We start from the raw sequence: 23,862 nt of genomic DNA on the forward strand, positions 1-23,862 counted from the left end.
CCAAATTAAATAAAATGTAAAATTATACTAACCTTGTTCGCACAGTCAACACAGCAGTGAGAACTCTTCAGAAACATAGAAGACATGTGTAAAGGTAAAGAGTTTACGGTACAGAAATGTTTAGGTTGTTCAACTTGATTCCCATGATCTTCCAAGTGCCCACAAACACCACCAGTGAGCTCTGAGCAGGAAAAAAGACTAGATGTGTTATGGCTCCGCTGCATCGGAACTGGATGCACTATCGGAACATTGCCAGGGTAAGGTTGGGACTGTTTGAAAAGGTTTCCACAGCAGGACAGATTCTGGGAAAGTGGTGTTTGAAGCTGATAAGCAGAGGCAACATTCTCGACATAGTGACTAGACAAGTGGCATGGAGATCCAGCTAAATGGTTTTTAGTTACAGATGCTTTACAGTCCTTCGGGGTGAGGAAAGTAGGCCTTGAACTTATTTGACAGGTAACAGTTCCAGTATTTGTGTACTCTAAAGAGCCACTACTTACTGAGTGAATGCAACCTCCATCATTGTGAATCTGGAGGGAGCAATGTGGACAGCAGCTTACTTTCGTGCCAATTGACTGCTGCTTTGGCAAAGACTGAATTTTAGAAGTGGGGCTGCTTGTAAAGAAAGAATTAACATGATGGGAGGGAAGCTCAAAATCCTTCAACTCGAGCACAGGTTTGTTGCTCTCCATGTAATGTTTCTAAAAAAAAAAGACAAAAAACAAGGTTAGTATCTTTTCACACAAGGTTACAAAAGGAATTCACCAGGTACTGGGGCATACAAAGTTATATAAAGCTGTAAAAAATGATAATGTACAATTTTATATTTTCATAACTCGCAAAGATCGAAAAATACAACCATTTAAAATAACATTTATGGCATAATATGGGCAAATATAATGAAAGACGAGGCAGCATGTGTGATGTATTGCTTTAAAATTACACCAAAAACTAAGTGTATAATAAACACACCTGAAGGAGCAATCATTATACATACAGCATGGTAGCAGGCCTTTTTATCCCATGAGCCCATGCTGCTCAAATACATCCAATTGACCTACAATCCGGGTACGTTTTTGAAAAGAAACCCATGTATACATGGAGAGAACACACAAACTCCTTACAGACAGCGCCGGATTTGAACCCAAGTGCCTGGTGCTGTAACAGCGTTGCGCTAACCGCGCTGATTGGTCATGAAAAAAGACCAATTTTACTGGACTTTTCAATTCCTTTCTGCCACCACAGTCACAGAAATTAGACTTCCTTGCTTAAGACGGTTCAGAATTCTGATTTATTTTAAAATTCTACACTGCAAAAACTCCAACATGATTACTTTCATTTTTTGTTACCTTCCTACATCATTTTCTCTCTACGGATTATGATTCAAAACCACTCGATAAAGGCTGAAATACATACCAACCAAACTACTGCTTTAACAGGGTAACGCTTTGGTACTATTAATACACAGACTATTAGAATGCCATTTCCAGGTCTGAGATTGATGGAATTTATTTTTCCTTGATTCATATTAAGTTGACATGAGAATAGACAAAATAACTAAAAGGTAATCTCAACTATTATAATGAGACTTGATAGCTGTACTAATCAACTTGCTAAAATTAATTAAAAGGTGACAAAGAATAGAGCACAAATGTTTCACCTGCCATGTAAAAGAATGATTAAGTTGAAAAAAACTGCTGTGAACTGGATGACCTGTTTTCAATTCACTCTGCTGCTATAAAGCATATTTTAAAATTATAAGAAAGCAATGAGTATAGAATTTAAATATGAATCAGTGTGATATAAAATTAATTCTGCTGTTTTCCTACATGACTGCTCAACATAAATTCAATATCTTGCAGAAAAAAATCAGAAAAATCATCTGAAAATTTTGCTGCGACTGCTCGAACACGTCAGTCAATATGAATGCTTAATGTAGAACAATGTAGTAGATTCAACAGGTGGTAAAGTGAACTTACTGTTTTTTTATTGGACGGTAATATCTGCTCAACTGTTGAAAAGCAATTTGAGATTTTCCAGAGCCACTGTTTAGATATGAGACCATCATCATCTGGTTGACTCACGTTTCCAACAGGCCTACTGCAGAAGGAATTCTCCTTTCTGTTGCCATCCATGATAGAGCCTTACATACTTCCTCAGCATCCTTTTGTCTGTCTTTCCTTTCATTCTTCTCTCCTCGTCTTAAAATATAAACACACTTTGTTGAGAAGGAAATCATGGAACAGCAGCAGTCTGCATTTGGCTTTTTCCAACCTGCATCACTTTTACTTCATACCAGAAATTATCAACTGCATTTGCAAAGACAACATGAATGTGGCCCTCACACTAGAAGACAACTAGGTACACAAATGCTTCACATCATGAAGAGTAATGGTAGATTCAAATCAGACTTGCCTTCTCCCAATTAACAATATTGGACTGTGGATAGTAGATACTAACTGAATTAATTCAGAAAAAGCCAAGTTCAGCTAATTAGTCCAAATATATATTAAACATGAGACTGGGCACAAAAACAGTCATTTTATTAAATAGGAATAGAAGGTAGCCTGAGACACCAAAAGTCTTGCATGGTGGGGGCCACAGCACATAGAAGGTAGCCTGAGACACCAAAAGTCTTGCATGGTGGGGGCCACAGCACATTTAAGTAAAACTTTTCTTTTCACCTTGTGTAATATAAATAAATTTTGCTTTATTATGCAGTCAGTGGAGAAGTATGGAAGAAACCAAAACTTTAATGCTGCACAGTAAAGGGGGCCCATAAACACTCAGGAGAGCCCGGGGAGGGGGCGGGGGGCAGAGTCAGAAAAAGGTTGAGGATGGGTCGTCGTGATCATTGTTGCAAAATGGACAGCAGCATAATTGTGCCATGTCGGATTACTCTGAGGAAATGGCAGGTAATCTTATCAAAGCAAAATTAAAATACACTTCTGAAAGGTACGTTAAAAAACAGTGTGACTGCTCTTGGTCTCGGTGATCTTTAATAGAGGAAAGAATTCAATTGCTCATTTACAAGTCTGCCTGCAAGAGGTATCTGGATTTTGTACATTAACTTTTTATAGAAATAATTATACCAGTAAGAAGTATTTTGAATAAAATTCTCCAATTTGCAGAGAATGACGACTTTGAAGGCTGCTTTCGTTCCTGTCAAAGCATTTGAGTTGGAATCAGAGATTGGAGAAATGAATGAATGAATTGTTGTCACATGTCTGAAATACAGTCAAGAGAAAAACTGTAATATTAAACTCAAGTGAACCAACATTCCTTTTTCATTTGTAAACCAAACTAATATAACTTTTGTATTAACTGCTGCCTAACAGTGACATTTACTAAATGCAGCATCCAAGAGAAAGAATCATTAAAATCTCCTCATCTTTACAAATTCCTCATCTTTACAAAAAATTGAAAATTAAAAAAGTGACTTAAACCAAAGCCTGGATGGGTGGTCGAGGAAGTACTCCCACAACATTCAGTAATATCTATACAAGCGCTTGAATTTCCAAGGCATTAGTTTAAATGGGTACTTGATGGTCATCTTGGGATATGACAGACAGACATGGTGGGGCAAAGGGCCTAATTCTGCATTTGAAGGGCCTGATTCAATGTTACATTGTTATCATCAATTGAATACATCGTTGGATTGTTTTATTTCAGAAGACAGAACAATTCAACAAATATAGGTTGGCGTTACACACAAGAATTAAACAAATCTAATATAAACTATGAGGATTTGTACAACTCAGCTGGTTAGACTCTCAACTCCACTGAGATTCAAGACATTGTTGACTTAAACATATTACAGTAGAAGTTTGAAAATAAGGAACGGATTTTCGGGATCCTCAGGCAATACTATTAAAATTTGAATTTAGGGAAGAATAATGAAATGAACAAATAAATTTTGGTAGTTAACTAACAAAGCATTTTTTCAGAAATAAATAAATAAACATTTATTTGATCATTTCTGCCACTTCTGTGCACCTGCGGTACTTATGCATGCATGCACTCAAAAGCCCACTAAATTTTCAAAGTTTGAGTGATTTTGAAAAGTCTGGATTCTCGGGTGGTCTGGATTTCTGGCATCTGGATTTTTGGACTTCTATTCTATCTGTACCATCTCAGAAATGCATTATTTTCAATGAAATTTCAAACTGCCACCAAACCAGGATAGGAAATATGATTTGAATAGCACCTCTCTGGAGACAAGATCTTTATTTCTTCCTCAACAAACACCACCAAAACAAATAATCTGAAAAATTCTTTAAAATGTACTTCTTAAAGAAGTGTATTGGGTAATATGTGTCTTTAACATTCTCTTATAGGTTATTCATTTCTGTGATACAAATTCAACAAATATAACCTCGGCTGTGTGGGGACAAAAATGGCTTGCATGTAGAAAACAGAGAGTAGAAATGGAAGGAAAGTATTCTGCCTGGTGGTCGGTGACAAGTGGAGTTCTGCAGAGATCTGTTCTGGGACCTCTGCTCTTAATGATTTTTATAAATTACCTTGATGAAGAGGCAGAAGGATGGGTCAATAAGTTTTCAGATGATACGAAGGTTGGAGGAGTTTTCAAATGTTACAAAAGGATACAGACGGATACAGAGCTGGGTGGAAAAGTGGCAGATGGAATTCAATCTGGATAAGTGTAAGATGATGCATTTTGGAAGGACAAGCCAGAAGGCTAAGTACAAAGTTAATGGTCAGTTATTTGAAAGTGTGGATGAACAGAGAGAACTTGGGGCACAGGATGATAGGATAGTTAAGAAGATAACAGCTCATTTTGGCCCATGAGTCTGAGCCACCCAATTAACCTACATCCCTGGTACGTACTCATGGGCTGAAATGGCCTGTTACCATGCTAAATGTCTAAATTAAAAGGTTGCCCACTCCTGGCCTATGGGATGTTGGACCTTTTCATTAACAGGGAGACTGAGTTCATGAGTCAAGAGGACATGTTGCTTCTCTACAAATCTATGGTGAGACCACACTTAAAGAGTATTGTGTTCAGTTCTGGTCATCTCATTATAGGAAGGATGTGGAAGTTATGGAGAGGGTGCAAAGGAGATTTACCAGGATGTTCCCTGGATTGGAAAATAAGTCTTATGAGGCCAGGTTAGCAGAGCTGCATTTTTCTCTTTGGAGGGAAGAAGAATGAGAGGAGACTTTACAGAGGTCTCCAAGATTATGAGAGGCATAGATAGATAGGGTGGACAGCCAGTGTCTTTTCCCCAGGGAAGGAAGAGCAAACACCAGAGTTATGTACAAAGTGAAAGGAGGGAAGTTTTGGGGAGACAGAGAGTTGAGTGCCTGGAATGCTTTGCCAGGGATGATGTGGAGGCTGAAACATTAGGGGCATTTAAGAGACTCTTATACAGGCACATGGATGAAAGCAAAATAGAGTGTTATGGGGGAGGGAGAATTCAGTATTTTTTAAAAGGAATATATGATTCAGCACATCAAGGGTATGTACTATGATTTATGCTCTAAATTCATTTTTAACGAGGAGAGATTGAACATCTTGACTTTATTTAATTTGAATGGAAATTGAATCATAGCACCTGTATTAAATTCTACCTCAATCACATGTTCAAAATTGTCACAAATTCCATAAACTATTAACAAAACTTAATTATGGAAGAAGTAAATTGCACAGATTTATACAGTGGTTGGTATATGGATGCAGTGAACTACCCAGATTTAAAATTCTTGGATTTTCCATAGGGTACATGAGCAAAGCCAATATTTTCCAAAGTATTTCTGTCTCCAGCAGGAGCATCAAGCAGTCTTTGGCAGTTTAAATCAAGATGCACACTTTCTTATCAGGAAATGAAGATACTTGCCAGCATGATCTTCCACAAAATTGATCTAATCTTCACTGAAGACAAGGAGAGGAAGATGCCATCCTTGAGCATGTCACGATACTCTCAAGCTGCCTGCTATTAGTGTCTGCAGCTTCAATATTGATGCAAATATATTGCAAGCTACAGAAATGTTATGTTTAAAAGAACCTTCCTGAGGTAGTGTGAACATTTTTGTTATCCTGGCCTCATGCTCCATTAGATACTGCTGCCTTTCTCCATAAGCATAAATTGACTTGAAGGCACGTCGTGCTATGCTTAATGTTCCACACATGCATAACCTCTTCTCCACCTTCTCCATAAACATTGACCACATTAACTCATAGCATAATTAAAAGGATAGTTTTCTATCTTGTCTGAATTCCTCAAAATTCTTTGGAGAATGTGACTAAATTGAATCCATTTGGCACTCTGAGGAAGGAAGTTAATTTTTTTTCTGTATGCCTAGTATATAGTTTTAATCCATTAATACAATTATTTGTCACATTTTAAACTTTGTTTTTGTAACAACTCATCAGATGATGCAACCTTGCAATTCTCTGATGGAACCAATCTGCACTGTTTTGTGGTTTCATAATTGTGGCTACGTGATTGAGGCTCAAGATCTGCAGGATGATGCATGGTTGAAGTCACGAGCTACTGTACAAGGATTATCACTTAGAGAGGATCAACACCCGCACCCACAATAAAATGTTACTGAATAGCCAAGTAGCAATATTGCAATGCACTTTCATTGGTTGAGTGAACACAAGCAGACTGGACTATTTAGCAAGTAAGGTGAATTGTTAAGATGATCATTTATAACAATTTTATTTATTTATTATAATTATTGTAATTTTCACATCTTTTTCCAGGCCAAAAGTGCTATAACAAATCAAGGCTCTGCAGTATTAGCACCAAGCATTTAATATCTCTTCATGAATTTTGCACTTTCAAATATGAATTTTGCCCTTTCATGGTAAATACGTTTCTAAATGAATGTACTCAGTTTGTATATTTTAGGGCAAAAACAAAGTTACTGGCTCAGGGAGTTTCAATAAAATATCATATATAAGGGTGGCAGTTGGCGAAGCTGTTAGCGCAACACCTTTATAGTGCCAGCGATCAGAATTTGGGTTCGAATCCCATCCTGTCTGTAAGGAGTTTTTAACATTCTCCCTGTATCTGAATTGGTTTTCCCCGGGGCTCTGGTTTCCTCCCACCATTCAAAATGTTCCAGAGATGTAGGTTAATGGGGTGTAAATTGGGTGGCACGAACTCATGGGCCAAAATGGCCTGTTACCATGCTGTTGACATGTATGTCTAAATTTTAAATCATAGTTCACTTTAGTTATGCTAATTTGATATCATTTGAGATATTGTAGCTGCAGTAGATGAATACCCTGTATCTCTTCTCTTTGGCTTGGCTTCGCGGACGAAGATTTATGGAGGGGGTAAATGTCCACGTCAGCTGCAGGCTCGTTTGTGGCTGACAAGGCCGATGCGGGACAGGCAGACACGGTTGCAGCGGTTGCAGGGGAAAATTGGTTGGTTGGGGTTGGGTGTTGGGTTTTTCCTCCTTTGCCTTTTGTCAGTGAGGTGGGCTCTGCGGTCTTCTTCAAAGGAGGTTGCTGCCCGCCAAACTGTGAGACGCCAAGATGCACGGTTTGAGGCGAGATCAGCCCACTGGCGGTGGTCAATGTGGCAGGCACCAAGAGATTTCTTTAGGCAGTCCTTGTACCTTTTCTTTGGTGCACCTCTGTCACGGTGGCCAGTGGAGAGCTCGCCATATAACACGATCTTGGGAAGGCGATGGTCCTCCATTCTGGAGACGTGACCCACCCAGCGCAGCTGGATCTTCAGCAGCGTGGACTCGATGCTGTCGACCTCTGCCATCTCGAGTACTTCGACGTTAGGGATAAAAGCGCTCCAGTGAATGTTGAGGATGGAGAGGAGACAACGCTGGTGGAAGCGTTCTAGGAGCCGTAGGTGATGCCGGTAGAGGACCCATGATTCGGAGCCGAACAGGAGTGTGGATATGACAACGGCTCTGTATACGCTTATCTTGGTGAGGATTTTCAGTTGGTTGTTTTTCCAGACTCTTTTGTGTAGTCTTCCAAAGGCGCTATTTGCCTTGGCGAGTCTGTTGTCTATCTCATTGTCGATCCTTGCATCTGATGAAATGGTGCAGCCGAGATAGGTGAAGTGGTTGACCGTTTTGAGTTTTGTGTGCCCGATGGAGATGTGGTGGGGCTGGTAGTCATGGTGGGGAGCTGGCTGATGGAGGACCTCAGTTTTCTTCAGGCTGACTTCCAGGCCAAACATTTTGGCAGTTTCCGCAAAACAGGACGTCAAGCGCTGAAGAGCTGGCTCTGAATGGGCAACTAAAGTGGCATCGTCTGCAAAGAGTAGTTCACGGACAAGTTTCTCTTGTGTCTTGGTGTGAGCTTGCAGGCGCCTCAGATTGAAGAGACTGCCATCCGTGCGGTACCGGATGTAAACAGCGTCTTCATTGTTGAGGTCTTTCATGGCTTGGTTCAGCATCATGGTGAAGAAGATTGAAAAGAGGGTTGGTGCGAGAACACAGCCTTGCTTCACGCCATTGTTAATGGAGAAGGGTTCAGAGAGCTCATTGCTGTATCTGACCCGACCTTGTTGGTTTTCGTGCAGTTGGATAATCATGTTGAGGAACTTTGGGGGACATCCGATGCACTCTAGTATTTGCCAAAGCCCTTTCCTGCTCACATCACCTTTGTTGACCTCACCAAAGCCTTCAACACCGATACCCTGTATACTACTTTGCCAAATATGAGGTACTTTCTTGACCAAGTCGAGTCACTTTTATCTATTGTTCACACCATGCTCACACATTAAAGATGATATTTCTCCAGGACCATGAGCATATTGACGTAAATATAAGTTAGAATAGAAATGAAACAGATTAAAATATTAAGACGTACACAGAAAAGTCCACTGTACACTACCCACATATGTTCTGGGAATTCAGGAGCCCGATGGCTTGAGGAAAAATACTGTTGCCCAATCTGGACGCAAGGGGCCAAATGCTATGTTACCTCCAACCAGATGGCAGAAGTGAGAACAGTTTACATGAGGGGTGTGTGGAGTCCTTCACAATGTTTATTGCCTTTCGTCTACATTGAGTTGTTTAGAATGTCCTTCATGGTAGGAAGAGAGCCCCCAATGACCTTTTCCACTGATTTCACTATGCTCTGCAGGGTCTTGCAGTCCGAGGTGGTACAGCTTCCAAACCAGGCGGTGATGTAATACTAACATAGGACAAGGAAACGATGTGCAATTCTCTTAGCAGGACATCAAATGTAAGTGGCATGGTAGATTTATAATTTTGTGGGCCATCTTCTGACTTCAACTTTCTAATTTAACTGTTTTTCAATGTGCACATTCAAAAAGAACAAGTTAATCTCTGTATCTTTGATGAGTAGTCATTTAATGAACTTTAATAGTGACATTTGACATGAAAAAGACATGAGATCTGAATCTACATCACTTCTGATTCAAATTATTGTCTGGCCAACTTCTCTTCCAACTCGAGGGAGATTTTGGAGTCGGATAGCAGTGGAGACTGCCATCTACTCTCCATGATATATCATGTGAAATAAAGTCTGCAAAACGATTCTCAAGATCTCCGATCAGTTAATTTCGTCACCTAATTTACTAGATTTACTGACTGATCAGAAATTCCATCCTAGTATAGAGTAAATCTTTTGTAACATGGATTAAAGTGCTGAATAGTTATCAAGAAAGTAACAGATAATCAGAAACTCATGTGTTGGAATATAGGGGTTAATTAATCATAGAAAATATGTAGAATATATGCTGATGTACTATTCATTTTGTAGACATGAATCCAGTACTATGTAACAATTTAATATTTACCTCATGGTGAAGGGAAAGAGTAATGTAAGTAAGGGGCAGCCACAGTATGTAGCAAAGTTGGCTGATTACAGTAGGTTTAGAATTGCCTGCTCCCAAAATACAAGAGAAAATATGTATGAAACAATTTAGGAGGAAGGTTAAGGCAAAAGGAGGTGTTGATGAGCACAGGAGACTATGGCCAGACAAGAACAAAGAGAATCCTGACAGACTGTCAGAAACAAAGAGAATGGAAACTAATTCAGTAAGAAGGCTAAGACAGAAGGAGGTAATGAGTAGAACAGAAGAATATGGCCAGATGAGAACAAAGAAATAATTAGAAATATCTGGGGTATGAATTGATTTCTGATCAAAACAACAGGATATTCTGGCCTTGAGGATTAAGATGGGAGCTCTACACTCCAGATATCTGCAGAGCAGGAAATTACTTGTGATAAATCTTATGCAAGAAATCTAGCAAAGAAAGCCAACTTTTGTTCTGTATGATAATGAAATCTAGCAAAGGAAGCCAACTTATGTTCTGTATGATAAGGTTGAGCTATATAAACTGTAGAGACTGGACAGTAGAGGTCAGTCTTGAGGAATAGCTCACTGTGCAGGTGACCTATGAACTAATGACTGAACCAGAGCTCTGTTAAGCTTTATTCTTGTGCTGTGTAATAAACTGATTGATGAACCGAATACCTTCTCCTATCACTTCATTCAACGAGCACGCTGGACTCAGATGACACATAGACTAAATTGAGGGTAAGGTAAAGCCAGAGTCCGACACATGCTAGAATTAGGCAGAATGTCAAGCTTGACAAATTTTATTAGTGGTCTTTGAGAATGTAACTTGAAGGGTGGAAGGGCAGGAAGCAATGGACCTTGTAAAACTAGGCCCTTTCAAACTGCTGTGTAAAATGGTTCGATTTGCCCAGTTAGCGCCCCACTGACATGGCAATTAGAAAAGATCTGACCTGGTCAACCTCATCAGAATTCAACCTGGTCCCTGACCTACCTCAGAGGTAGTCAGGGAACCCAGTTAAATTTACCTAGGTCGCGTCCACAGGCGATTTGAACAGGAAAATGGCCGACCCGCTTATTCCGGTGACATTAGCGTTTGTGTGCATGCATCACCAGGCAGCCAGCATCTGAACAACTGGCAGTACTTCCGGTGAGTGAGTGACGCATCATTGCAGGGACGGGATCCCCCCCTTAAATCGCTGGGCTGGCAATTTAATGGATCAATCCCCATGCAATTTGAAAGGTTCTTCCAGCATCTTTGCCCCAGTAATCGCACCTGGCTCCCAGGAGGGCTACCCAGGTGCTGCAATTTAAAAGGGGCGACTGATAACCCAGTATTTGACTGCTCAGAAATCTTCATGGTCTGACACCTGATTCTCTCATTAGTCAGGAATGTAAGTTGAAATTCAAACTACAAGCAGGGAACATAGCCAGAGGTCTAGAGTAAGGCTGGGCCAAGGATCACACTGTGTGGTCGGAGCCTGGAATGGGATGGGGTCGGGAACACTAGAGGTTCGGAACATGGGTGAAATTTTATCTGGAGTGCATGTTGTACCTGGCAAGAAATATATTGCTTGCATATTTATATCAGTTCATTGTGAAATGCATTATTAAAAAAATGTGAAATAATGGTGTTTGGGAACAGATACAGGTAGTCCCCAATTTACAACCTATGCGACTTATATAGAGTTGAAAAATCTGCTAGTCTAGCCATCTCAAAGGGTGCTGGATTACTGGAGTTTTACAGTTTTTGGATTCCACAAAAATGTTCCACTTATAATCTCTTAGTATTGGTATCAGGAAACAGATTTTCAGACTGGGAAGCAAAAAACACAGAAATGATGAAGGAACTCAACTGATCTTGCAGTGTTCATAGGAGGTAAAGGGAGGGGAATAACTGATCTGATCTGGTGGGACACCAAGTCAAGTGTCATCTGACTGTACAAGTTCAACTGGATGAAACAGCATTCTCTGGGTGCAAACCATGCAGACACACAACCAGGCAAAACACCCACCCATAAACAACACCATATATACCAATAAGTAAATATTGTTTCTCGGATGGTTTGCGTGAGTAGTTCCCTCGCTCGTTCAGCATTCTCACTGCCCGTGGGAAAAAGGTTAATGAGCTCCTGGCTAAAATTTGCAAATTGGTGAGTGATAATCTCACTGAAACAACAGTTGGGCAGGACAGATGCAATCATTGATAATGAAATCTAGAACTTGAGGGGGGGGGGGTTTGACTTGGAGGAAAGGAAAGCCCTGATCAAAGCAAATTAATTTCGTGGACCCCCACCCTCCCTCTGAAATCTAAGGTGGCAGAATAAAGCAGTTCCAACGGGCGCGATGTTTCAACTAAACACAAGGCTTGTCCTTTCAGTCAACACCCCCACCCCCCACCAACCCAATGGGCACACGGGCCCGGGAAAAGACACGCACAGTTTCAGGGAGGGAAAGGATCGGCCGAGAAAACAGGCCTGTTCACCCCCTCTCCTACAGCCACTGATGAAGCCCCCCCCCTACCCTCCAGCCACTGATGAATCCCTCCCTTCTCCTCCAGCCACTGCTGAACCCCCCTCTCCTCCAGCCACTGATGAACCCCCCCTCTCCTCCAGCCACTGATGAACCCCCCCTCTCCTCCAGCCACTGATGAACCCCCCCTCTCCTCCAGCCACTGATGAACCCCCCCTCTCCTCCAGCCACTGATGAACCATCCCTCTCCTCCAGCCACTGATGAACCCCCCCTCTCCTCCACCCACTGATGAACCCCCCTCTCCTCCATCCACTGATGAACCCCCCTCTCCTCTCCTCCACCCACTGATGAACCCCCCCTCCAGCCACTGATGAACCCCCCCCTCCAGCCACTGATGAACCCCCCTCTCTCCTCCAGCCACTGATGAACCCCCCCTCTCCTCCAGCTTCTGATGAACCCCCCTCTCTTCCAGCTACTGATGAAACCCCCTCTCCTCTCCTCTACCCACTGATGAACCCCCCTCTCCTCTCCTCCAGCCACTGATGAACCCCCCCCTCCTCCAGCCACTGATGAACCCCCCCTCTCCTCCAGCTATTGATGAATCTCCTCTCCTCCAGCCACTGATGAACCCCCATCTCCTCTCCTCCACCCACTGATGAACCCCCCCCTCCTCCACCCACTGATGAACCCCCCTCCTCCACCCACTGATGAACCCCCCTCCTCCACCCACTGATGAACCCCCCCTCCTCCACCCACTGATGAACCCCCCCTCCTCCACCCACTGATGAACCCCCCCTCCTCCACCCACTGATGAACCCCCTTCTCCTCCACCCACTGATGAACCCCCCCTCCTCCACCCACTGATGAACCCCCCCTCCTCCAGCCACTGATGAACCCCCCCCTCCTCCAGCCACTGATGAACCCCCCCTCTCCTCCAGCTATTGATGAATCTCCTCTCCTCCAGCCACTGATGAACCCCCATCTCCTCTCCTCCACCCACTGATGAACCCCCCCCCTCCTCCACCCACTGATGAACCCCCCTCCTCCACCCACTGATGAACCCCCCCTCCTCCACCCACTGATGAACCCCCCCTCCTCCACCCACTGATGAACCCCCCCTCCTCCACCCACTGATGAACCCCCTTCTCCTCCACCCACTGATGAACCCCCCCTCCTCCACCCACTGATGAACCCCCCCTCCTCCACCCACTGATGAACTCCCCCTCCTCCACCCACTGATGAACCCCCCCTCCTCCACCCACTGATGACTCCCCCTCCTCCACCCACTGATGAACCCCCCTCTCCTCTCCTCCACCCACTGATGAACCCCCCATCCTCCACCCACTGATGAACCCCCCCCTCCTCCACCCACTGATGAACCCCCCCCTCCTCCACCCACTGATGAACCCCCCCCTCCTCCACCCACTGATGAACCCCCCTCCTCCACCCACTGATGAACCCCCCTCCTCCACCCACTGATGAACCCCCCCTCCTCCACCCACTGATGAACCCCCCTCCTCCACCCACTGATGACTCCCCCTCCTCCACCCACTGATGAACCCCCCCTCCTCCACCCACTGATGAACCCCCCCTCCTCCACCCACTGATGAACTCCCCCTCCTCCACCCACTGATGAACCCCCCCTCCTCCACCCACTGATGAACCCCCCCTCCTCCACCCACTGATGAACCCCCCCTCCTCCACCCACTGATGACTCCCCCTCCTCCACCCACTGATGAACCCCCCTCTCCTCTCCTCCACCCACTGATGAACCCCCCCTCCTCCACCCACTGATGAACCCCCCCCTCCTCCACCCACTGATGAACCCCCCCCTCCTCCACCCACTGATGAACTCCCCCTCCTCCACCCACTGATGAACCCCCCCTCCTCCACCCACTGATGAACCCCCCCTCCTCCACCCACTGATGACTCCCCCTCCTCCACCCACTGATGAACCCCCCTCTCCTCTCCTCCACCCACTGATGAACCCCCCCTCCTCCACCCACTGATGAACCCCCCCCTCCTCCACCCACTGATGAACCCCCCCTCCTCCACCCACTGATGAACCCCCCCCTCCTCCACCCACTGATGAACTCCCCCTCCTCCACCCACTGATGAACCCCCCCTCCTCCACCCACTGATGAACCCCCCCTCCTCCACCCACTGATGACTCCCCCTCCTCCACCCACTGATGAACCCCCCTCTCCTCTCCTCCACCCACTGATGAACCCCCCCTCCTCCACCCACTGATGAACCCCCCCTCCTCCACCCACTGATGAACCCCCCCTCCTCCACCCACTGATGAACCCCCCCCTCCTCCACCCACTGATGAACCCCCCCTCCTCCACCCACTGATGAACCCCCCCTCCTCCACCCACTGATGAACCCCCCCTCCTCCACCCACTGATGACTCCCCCTCCTCCACCCACTGATGAACCCCCCTCTCCTCTCCTCCACCCACTGATGAACCCCCCCTCCTCCACCCACTGATGAACCCCCCCTCCTCCACCCACTGATGAACCCCCCCTCCTCCACCCACTGATGAACCCCCCCCTCCTCCACCCACTGATGAACCCCCCCTCCTCCACCCACTGATGAACCCCCCCCTCCTCCACCCACTGATGAACCCCCCCTCCTCCACCCACTGATGAACCCCCCCCTCTCCTCCACCCACTGATGAAACCGAAAGTCAAGGCTTTGACGCACAAACATTGTTGTTCTTTCTCCCATCCGCTCCCTCCAATCTGTGGGGCTCATCACTAGGCCCTTTCCCCCTTGCAGGAAGGATCGGTACCTGGTTCAGCCACCGCACATTCTCGGGCCGTTCAGTCGCTCCAGTTCGGCGGCCTTTCCCCCTCCCCTCCCCTCCCCTCCCCTCCCCTCCCCGACTCGGTGACTGACCGCTCGCTCGCTCTCTCTCACGAACTCGCCGCAGAGGCGCTTCCGTCGCGAAGGTCGAGCGCGCTTGCGCCTCTCGCCTGCTGGGGGCGGGGTTTCCCGGAGGGGCTGGCAGGGGCGGCGCTCGCGAAGGCCGGAAGGACCGACTTCAGGGCGAGCCGGTCAGGTCGTCAGTCAGCGTGGCTGGGCCGGGATGGATGGTGAGATCACTCTTTCCAGCGCTTGTAGATGGCAGGTCACACGCCCGACGTTTCCCTTCCCCTTCCCCTTCCCTTTCCCCCTTTCCCCCTTCCTCTTCCCTTTCCCCTTCCCTCTTCCCCTTCCCCTTCCCCCTTCCCCCCCTCCCCTTCCCCCCCCTTCCCCTTCCCCCCCTTCCCCCCCTTCCCCTTCCCCCCCTTCCCCTTCCCCCCTTCCCCTTCCCCCCCTTCCCCTTCCCCCCCTTCCCCTTCCCCCCCTTCCCCTTCCCCCCCTTCCCCTTCCCCCCCTTCCCCTTCCCCCCCTTCCCCTTCCCCTTCCCCCCCTCCCCCTTCCCTTCCCCCCCTTCCCCTTCCCTTCCCCCCCTTCCCCTTCCCCCCCCTTCCCCCCCTTCCCCTTCCCCCCCCTTCCCCCCCTTCCCCCCCTCCCCTTCCCCCCCTCCCCTTCCCCCCCCTCCCCTTCCTCCCCCTCCCCTTCCTCCCCCTTCCCTTCCCAATACTTCTGAGCTACGTCTTAAAAGATTATCAGGCAGATAAAATAAGATGTCATGAATAGGTTGAAGAAACCACGCATCTCCACAGACTCCCGGGAACTTCAGACCCATGTCTGGAAGTGGAGGGCACTGGGAATGTTAAATGGTACAGACCACTAATCTGCCACAGTCACAAGAGCAACCTCAAACCAGAGGGTGCAAGTCGCCCCTTCCCCTGCCTGAAGGAGACAAATTTCAGTCACAAGTCAATGAATGGGGCTGGGCCAGCCCAATTCCGGGTCATGGGTGAGGCACCGTCTGACTTGTGAGGCAATGAGCAAGCAAGTGAAGTGAATCTGCACTGAACCAATGAGTTGGTGGGGTGTGTTGAATCTGACTGATTCATTTGGTGAGTGAGGTTGCAGGTGGGACCAGTTAGTAAGTGGAGTTGTGTTCAACTGCTTCATGGGTGCGTGGATTTAAAAAAAAAGTTGGAGAGGACAAGAGGCTGTGGCACACCTCTTGCTTGGTGAGTGTCTGAGTTGTATTGCTGGTCAGAGAGCAGGACCGAACTGAGCTGGTGGAGGAGCCGTGCTGACCATTTGCCTGCACTGTGTTAACTAGTGAATGTTTTGTGAAGTAAGTGAGTAAGGATGAATCATTTTGCTTAAAGATTGAATGAACCTGTTTTATATTGTGAGTCAGTAGTGTGGTATTGTTCAGAGATACTGATTTAATGTATATAGGAAAGTAATCCAGTCCAGCAATGGAGAAAGCAGGAGTGTGATAAGATACAGGAGGAACTTGCATCTATTTTACTGCAATGTATCTGGCTAATAAGACAGGTGAATTTGCAGCATTGATATTATTGCTATTTCAAAAATAGACTTGAAGGAAAAAGTCAAGACTTACAAATCAACATTCCAGGGTATAGAATCTTCATACTGGAGGGAAATGTTGTAAAAGAAGGTGTGGCTTCTTTGCAATATTGATTGAAAAGTCCATTACTAAATTAATGAGGAATTATGTCCTGGAAGGCTGTTCTAATGAGGTCTTGTGGATAGAGCTTGGGAACAAAAAGAGGGTGAGCACTTAGTTGGGGGGTATATTACGGGCCTCCTAATAGTGAGTGAAGAGCAGATATGTAGAAAAATTACAGTGATGTAAAAGTAATAGGAGTGAAACACAAAAGTCTGTAGATGATGTCATTGTAGTAAAAACACATAGAAATGCAGGAGGAACTCAGCGGTTCTTGCAGCATCCATAGGAGGTAAAGATATATTGCCTTTCCCTCAGCTTTGTTTGTCTGTCTATCTTTTCCCTTTTTTCTCTTTTTTTATTACATAGATCTTGCATGATTTTTTTTCCCCTGTTCTGAAGTGTGTCTCTACTTTTTGGCAGTGGCCGTTCACGTAGGAATGACCAAAACTCCAATTTTACATTTCTATGGCAACTACAACACTCAATAAAGGTGAAAGGCAATGAACATTGAAGGACTTCACACACCCCTCATGTAAACTATTCTCCCTTCTGCCATCAGGTTGTTACATCCAGATTGGGTGACAGTTTTTTTCCTCCAAGCCAGAATTCTGATTTCCCAGAACATATGTGGATAGTGTACTGTGGACTTAATATTTCATTGTTTGTCTTCTAACTTGTATTTATGTAAATATGCTCTGTGGTCCTGGTGAAACGCTGTCTTGTCTTTAATGTGCACGCATGGTATGAACAATAAATAAAGGTGACTTGGAATGTGAAAAGTAGGCACTGATGCCGGCAACATCGCAACCCAAAAACAGTTTATTTCCACTCTGTGTCATGGCATTTAAATGCATCCTCAACCCAGGACAGAATGTCCATTCAAAATGAATGGCACCCTATAAAAGGGCTTCTTAAAATCTAAATACATTGCATCCATCCTTCTTGTCTATTGATATTTACCTTAAATATAACAGATACATAATTTGAATGCTACATGTATCAAACGTGCTTTTCCTTTCATTAATATATATTTAACTCTGCCCAGAGCTATTATTGTTTTCCAAGTACTTTACTAACAGCTTCCACATCAATATTAGGTGACTGGTGTGGGGATCCCTATTTTTCTTTGTTCTTAAATATTTATTCATTAATTTTATTTCACTAGAACAGCTTGGCTTTCTATGCGACTCATTTCAGTCAACTGTTGAGGCCTTTACTCTCAGCTCATTAATCATGTGAAGTGACAAAATATATTGAATGAAGATGGGGTTCTGGGTTAATGGCTAACAGACCATTAACTGGGCACTTATGGCTGAAGATAGTTGCAGATTATTCATGTTTGTAATGTTAAATGACAGAAAGAAAAATGACAAAGATGATCTCTGAATCTGGAACAAACTTTTCCTTTTGTTCTCTTTCTCCATCTTAAATCTTTTTTTTCCTCGAACTGTTACTAGTCCTGATGTTACTTACAATGGCATACAAACAGGAACAAAGTTGGATGTCATGCAGATTTGAGCCTTTTTCACTGGTATATCAATAAAAATACTTGCAGACCAATGACAGATTTTCAGGTGACGTTGTTCTAGCAATTCTGTTTTGTAAAAATGGTTAACTTTGCATTAAATCTTTAATTGTAGATGTGGAACCTAATGGAGTAATTTATGTGACAGCAACTCATACACAGAACATGTTTATTATTGCTTTGTTTCTCCCATGAACTGTGTTCTTCACCAGAAGAAGATAAATCCTATGGGACCTTGCAAATGTGCAAGTGAATTTTGCCTGGCTGGGAAAATGGGTCTTGCTGTGCATTGTTTACAGTTCTCACATTGAACATGCATATACTCTATTGTACTGTCCCACTCCTCATGACAGTATAAGAAGGAAAATATTAAGATTTTCCATTGTTCGTGATGAATCCACATGAGCAGAGCATTTAAAAATGTTGTTAATCACTGCCATGGTTTCCCAGAAGAATATCGTTGAATCTTTGCTGTTTGCATTTATGCAACTGGTCTCTCTATATAGGTCTTCAATTTGTAATTTGATCTTTTAAGCCAATAAACATGACTCCATTGTTAAACTTAAAATTTGTTTCTAATATTTTGCTTTCAACTGATGAACAGGGAGTATTTGTTTATTTGTGCACCTTTCCATAGTTATTTTATTTTAGCATTTGACATGCATAATTGCCCTGCATGGGAAACTAGGATCTGAAGTAAAACCACTGAACGTTACAAAAAAGAGCTTGGTGGGAACGACATTAGCATTTGAATTTGCTATTTGTGATGATCAATTGATTCCTTTGTAAAATGATCCTATTGAAAATGGGCGGTGAGAAAAGGGGTTGTTTGCAGAAGATTTTCAAAGATTTCTTTTTGCTTGAACCCAGTAACAATTTCTCATGAAAACAATGGGGTTCTGGAAGACTTGACCATGCATTAACATGTGCAATTTAAGAAATGCTGATGTTCCATGCTAGTAGTTTATTCATAGCCAGAAAAACAACTTAAGTGTTCCAAATGTATATATAAAAAAAGATAAATGTGCTGTTCCTTTAAAGTTTCTGAAAGTATATCTAGTAATTAAATCAATTTAAATGTGGTTATTCCCCACATCTGACTTTAACACAGTATTTCAAAATGGTTATCAATTTCTTTTCCAGATTTAAAATGAGAACAAAAAAGACTGACATTCACCAATTTTCTTTATTAAAAATAAAGGAGGAAAGGAGCATTAGTGTGCTCATTGCATCATCCAGCACAGAAACAGGCCCTTTGGCCCATGAAGTTGATGTTAACTCAATTGAGGTCTAATCCTTCTAAATTGACTAACTACTTCATGTCAATTTAATTACTCACCTCAAATTTATGTTACATTTGATATGCATGTCTCGATAAGAACCCTCTCATTCTTATAAATTCCAGTGAGCATTGTTGAGTAGTTTATTGCATTATAAGGGCTGCTTAGACTAAAATGATGTTGATCATGAGTTTAATGTCATATACATTGTACAATGTCATATACATTGTACAATGTCATATACATTGTCCTGCTCCTTGAAAATATATTTCACTTTAATGCTCTTATTCAGTCTACATGTAGTCTGAACACTCCTCTTTCCTGCCAGTTTTGCATTCACCTCACAACTGGCAGGAATGAAATCAAACCAGGTTCGAGGTCTTTCAGAGGGGAAAACCAGAGGCACAAGATCCAGAGATCTTTGGGGAATCAGAGTGGAGAGGGTGAACAAATTCCTGGAAGTCACTATCTCAGAGGACCTTTCCGGGAACCCACACACTAATGTCATCAGGAAGCACCTTGGCATCCCTACTTCCTCAGGAGTTTGTTCAAAGTTTAGATTTATTGTCAGAGTACATACAATCCTGAGATTTCCTGCAAATGAGGCAGAATTACCACTTATTAATAGTGGAAAAATCTATTCAAGAAAATATGTATGCATGTAAACAAATACATGTAAACAAACTGCAAAATGGAGAGAAATAATCAAAGTGCAAAATTGTCCTTAAATGAGACCCTGATTATACTTGTTGAAGAATCTGATGGTGGAGGGGGAAACCTGGTGGTGTGAGTTGTGGCACCTATACCCCTTTCCTGATGGTAGCAGCAAAAATAAAGCGTGGGTTTTGTGGATCCTTGATGATTGCCACTGTTCTCTGACAACATTGTTCCCAGTAGATGTTCTTGATGGTGTGGTGGGTTTTCCCTGTGTTCTGGGCTGTGTCCACTACCTTTGCAGGGCTTTCCACTCGGGTATTAGTGACCTTGTTACCAGACTGTAATGCAGCAGGTCTGCACATTTCCATCACATATCTGTAGAAATTTGCCAGGGTTTCCGATGTCATAGCACCTGAGAAACTGGAGGCTTTCTTTTTTTTTTAACTTTTTTGGATTTCAAAGACTTGAAAATTCAAACAGTACATAGCATATTTTTTCCATGCAATATAATTTACAGAGTCCATTTCCAACCCACCCCCTTGCTCCTTCCCCTCCCATCCTTTAAATTATATACATATAAGAATACAGAAATTTAAAAAAAACACATAAATACTGCTGAAATAAATGATCCTCTCAAAGCTAAAGAACCCCAGGTGTTAAATAAAAATGGGTGGGGGCAAAAACACATCCGCGCCTCATTTCCCAATTCACGCTCAGTCATTTACTTGCTGGGATGGATTATTTCTTTATTTATTTGGGTGGCGAGGGGTGTAAAAAAAAAAATATATCTAGACCTACTGTGTTTCAGATAAGGTTGCCACACTTCAATGCACGTGTCATATCTCTTCCTTAGATTGTAGATGATTTTTTCCATGGGGATCCAATACTGAATTTCCTGGCTACTGTCAGGGAGACATTCACAAACTGAATTTGGTGGCTGACGTGCTTTCTTCATGATGCCAACATGTTGGCTTCATGAAAGATTCTCCCAGATAGTGACTCCCAAGAACTTAAATTTGCTCACCCACTCCATACATAACATGACACATGGCATCACATGCGAGGCAGAATGACCACTTATTGGTTTGGTATGACATCAGCAACCTTGGGAAACTTCCGCAAATGCATAGTGGAAAGAGTGCTGACTGGTTTCATCACAGTCTTCTGAGTGGAAAGCCCCATGATAGGTAGTGGTCACAGCCCAGTACATTATAGGCAAAATTCTCCCCATCATTGAAAAAATTGAAATAGAATGCTGCTGATGGAGACCAGCAGCAATCATCAAGGATTCACACCACCCAGCACGTGCTCTGTTCTTGCTGCTACCATCTGGAAAGAAGTATTGAGAGAACAGTTGCAACCTGTCAACCATCAGACTCCTTAACAAACTTAATCAGTGACTCATTAAGGACTCTTGCTTTGCATATTATTTGTTACTAACTATTTTTTTCTGTATTGCAATCAGTGTGTTTACATATCTTTTTCTTGAGTATGATTGACAGTTATGAATAAGTAGAAATTCTGCCTGGCCTACGTGAAAAAGATAGTCTCAGGGTTGCATGTGAGTTATATATGTTCTTGAGGTTAAACATATGAATTGTCACTAAGTTTTTTTCTCTCTTTATTTCTCACTTCCTTGCAATCCACCTCGAATTTGCAACTATTTTATGAGAGATGTGTATTGCCAGCTTTTCCCAAAGAAATTTTTTTAGGGATGGGAGTCAGCAGATGACACAGCAACATTGGGAAACAGGAAATAAACAAATTTAATAATTTAAATATGCCCATAGCATTTAAGTCAAGAAAGCAAAAAGAAATGTGTTATTTTCCAAAGCAATTTCAAATCCTTATCTGTTCAGAAAGATAATTAACATGAAGTTTCAAGTTTAATATTTTATCACGTATAATGCAAGTCCTACTTGCTACAACTTCCCAGGTAAATAAAACACAAAACGTAAAGCTAAAAAATTATCAGATAAAAGGAGGGAAAATAAACAATAACCAAGGTAGTCGATGGTCTGAATCAATGGTCATGAATATCCATTCTTTAAAGTATTTGCATAATGATCGTTTCACAATCTACGTTGATATTTTTAAATTACATTGTTATCAGGAGGTGCTGGCGTGTTTCCCCCCACCCCCCAAGTCTTTTAAAATGCAAACTTGGTGCTGGGATGATTCACTCAAATTTGTATTTGTCGGGAGTGACTTATTCCTATTGGCAAAATGTTCAAGGACCCCCAAACAATGTTAACAGTGCCAAATTGAAAGTTTGTGTCGAATTGAATCACCATGTGGTTTTGCCCCCACGGGAGCAAAGTAGTGAAAAATAAGATGTATCTTTCTACATTCCATTGATTCCACTAATTAAAAACTCGGCGATTCCGGCAGAAGAATCTGAGCGAAAACTTTCCTCGTCTTGGCTTTCTTTCCTCAAGACTGATTTTGACCAAATAGACGTGGGGAAGCTGAGTGCACCACATGGAATTGAAGGACGTGAGCGCATTGACCACACATGGGTTGGAAAAGCGTTCAGTGCATTGCAAAACCTCGCGTTGCCCAGCGTGCAAAGAGCATGGCTTTCACGATGGAACCCAGCTGACGATCGAGACCTTGCATTCCCATAGTCTGTGGTCGCGGCGTTGGGGACCGGTCGTGTGCCCTCCGTGAACCTCACTCCATCGGACGTTTGCAGATGCGATCGACCCCCCAGGAGCAAGATGGGTTTTAAAAGGAAAGAGAATTGCCTGAGGCACGGGAAGAAACGATCTGCATCCGAGCAGATTGAAAGTGGCTAGCAGACACTCAGCTGATGGGAAGAAAGGTCAATGACGGACGAGCCGCCCGCCATTCAGCAAGGCAGCTGACTGCGGGAGCGGCGCCGCGCCGCAATGGGTGCGTGACGACACTGCGCGCCGTGATTGGCTGCCGCTCAGCGTATGAGGTGGGGCGCCCGCGGCCGCCGGCCAATCGCGGCGGAGAGCTGCCTGGTTGTGATGGTTTGGATTTAAAGAGCCGGGGAGGCGGGCGCGCAGGGACCCACCCCGGGTGAGTAATAACGGGCCGCCGTCCGAAGAGCCCACCCGACGCGGGTGAGCCGGGGCTCCGAGGAGAGGAGGGGAGGTTGGGGGGGGGGGGCGCTCAGGCCTCCGACGGTTACCGCTTTCTCCCCCCCCCCCACCCTCCTGGGCCTTTCCCCCCCCCCCCCCCGCGGAGTATCCGTGACCTGTACCCCCCCCCAAACCCCAACATCGGCGAGGTCTCCGGCCCAGTCAATACCCAGGCTCACGACCCGAATTGCCCAGCTCCCAGGAATTTGCCACGTGTCCCTTCTAATGACTAAACTTTCCCCCTAACTTCTCCATTCAATATATTCTTGTTGTTTCATTTCGGAAATTTGGATCAGTTGGGGGTATGGAATGTGATTTTCTTTTTGGATTGACTGTCTAGTGTAACGTGCAACAGCCAGAATCAGATAAATCCCTATAAATGTATTTGCTAAATAGGATATAATGTAGCCTTTTATTGTTTCATGATCATAGTTTTGTCTATCTAATTTGGTGAATTGCTTACCCAGAGGCTCTAAGTATCTTGTTCATGTCTAACAA

General features: G+C 44.1%; 2 protein-coding genes across 29 annotated transcripts in view; one reads left to right on the plus strand and one right to left on the minus strand.

The window, feature by feature from the left end:
- Positions 1–15,230, minus strand: part of LOC138746946 (meiosis regulator and mRNA stability factor 1) — a 52,708-nt gene extending 37,478 nt beyond the window's left edge. For 3 of the 9 annotated variants that reach the window (XM_069905669.1, XM_069905668.1, XM_069905662.1), the window contains exons 1-4: positions 15,041–15,105; positions 3,093–3,227; positions 1,980–2,201; positions 33–701 (exon numbers count right to left, since the gene is read on the minus strand). In XM_069905669.1, the coding sequence (XP_069761770.1) occupies positions 33–701; positions 1,980–2,135 (825 nt within the window). In that variant the 5' untranslated portion in view covers positions 2,136–2,201; positions 3,093–3,227; positions 15,041–15,105. Of the gene's footprint in view, positions 1–32; positions 702–1,979; positions 2,202–3,092; positions 3,228–14,952; positions 15,121–15,147 lie in introns of those variants that run through there. The other 6 variants (XM_069905663.1, XM_069905670.1, XM_069905665.1 and 3 more) reach the window with 6 other exon arrangements.
- Positions 15,231–15,247: 17 nt separating this feature from the next.
- The window catches only part of nde1 (nudE neurodevelopment protein 1), a 43,145-nt gene continuing 34,530 nt past the window's right edge, over positions 15,248–23,862 (plus strand). For 14 of the 20 annotated variants that reach the window (XM_069905680.1, XM_069905691.1, XM_069905678.1 and 11 more), the window contains exon 1: positions 23,441–23,666. Coding sequence is in view for 1 of the 20 variants with exons in the window: in XM_069905689.1 (XP_069761790.1) it covers positions 15,338–15,344 (7 nt within the window). In the remaining 19 variants the exon portion in view is untranslated. Of the gene's footprint in view, positions 15,345–23,221; positions 23,347–23,440; positions 23,667–23,862 lie in introns of those variants that run through there. The other 6 variants (XM_069905682.1, XM_069905687.1, XM_069905689.1 and 3 more) reach the window with 5 other exon arrangements.

The sequence above is a fragment of the Narcine bancroftii genome, chromosome 12, assembly GCF_036971445.1.
Source record: "Narcine bancroftii isolate sNarBan1 chromosome 12, sNarBan1.hap1, whole genome shotgun sequence".
Lineage (NCBI taxonomy): Eukaryota > Metazoa > Chordata > Chondrichthyes > Torpediniformes > Narcinidae > Narcine > Narcine bancroftii.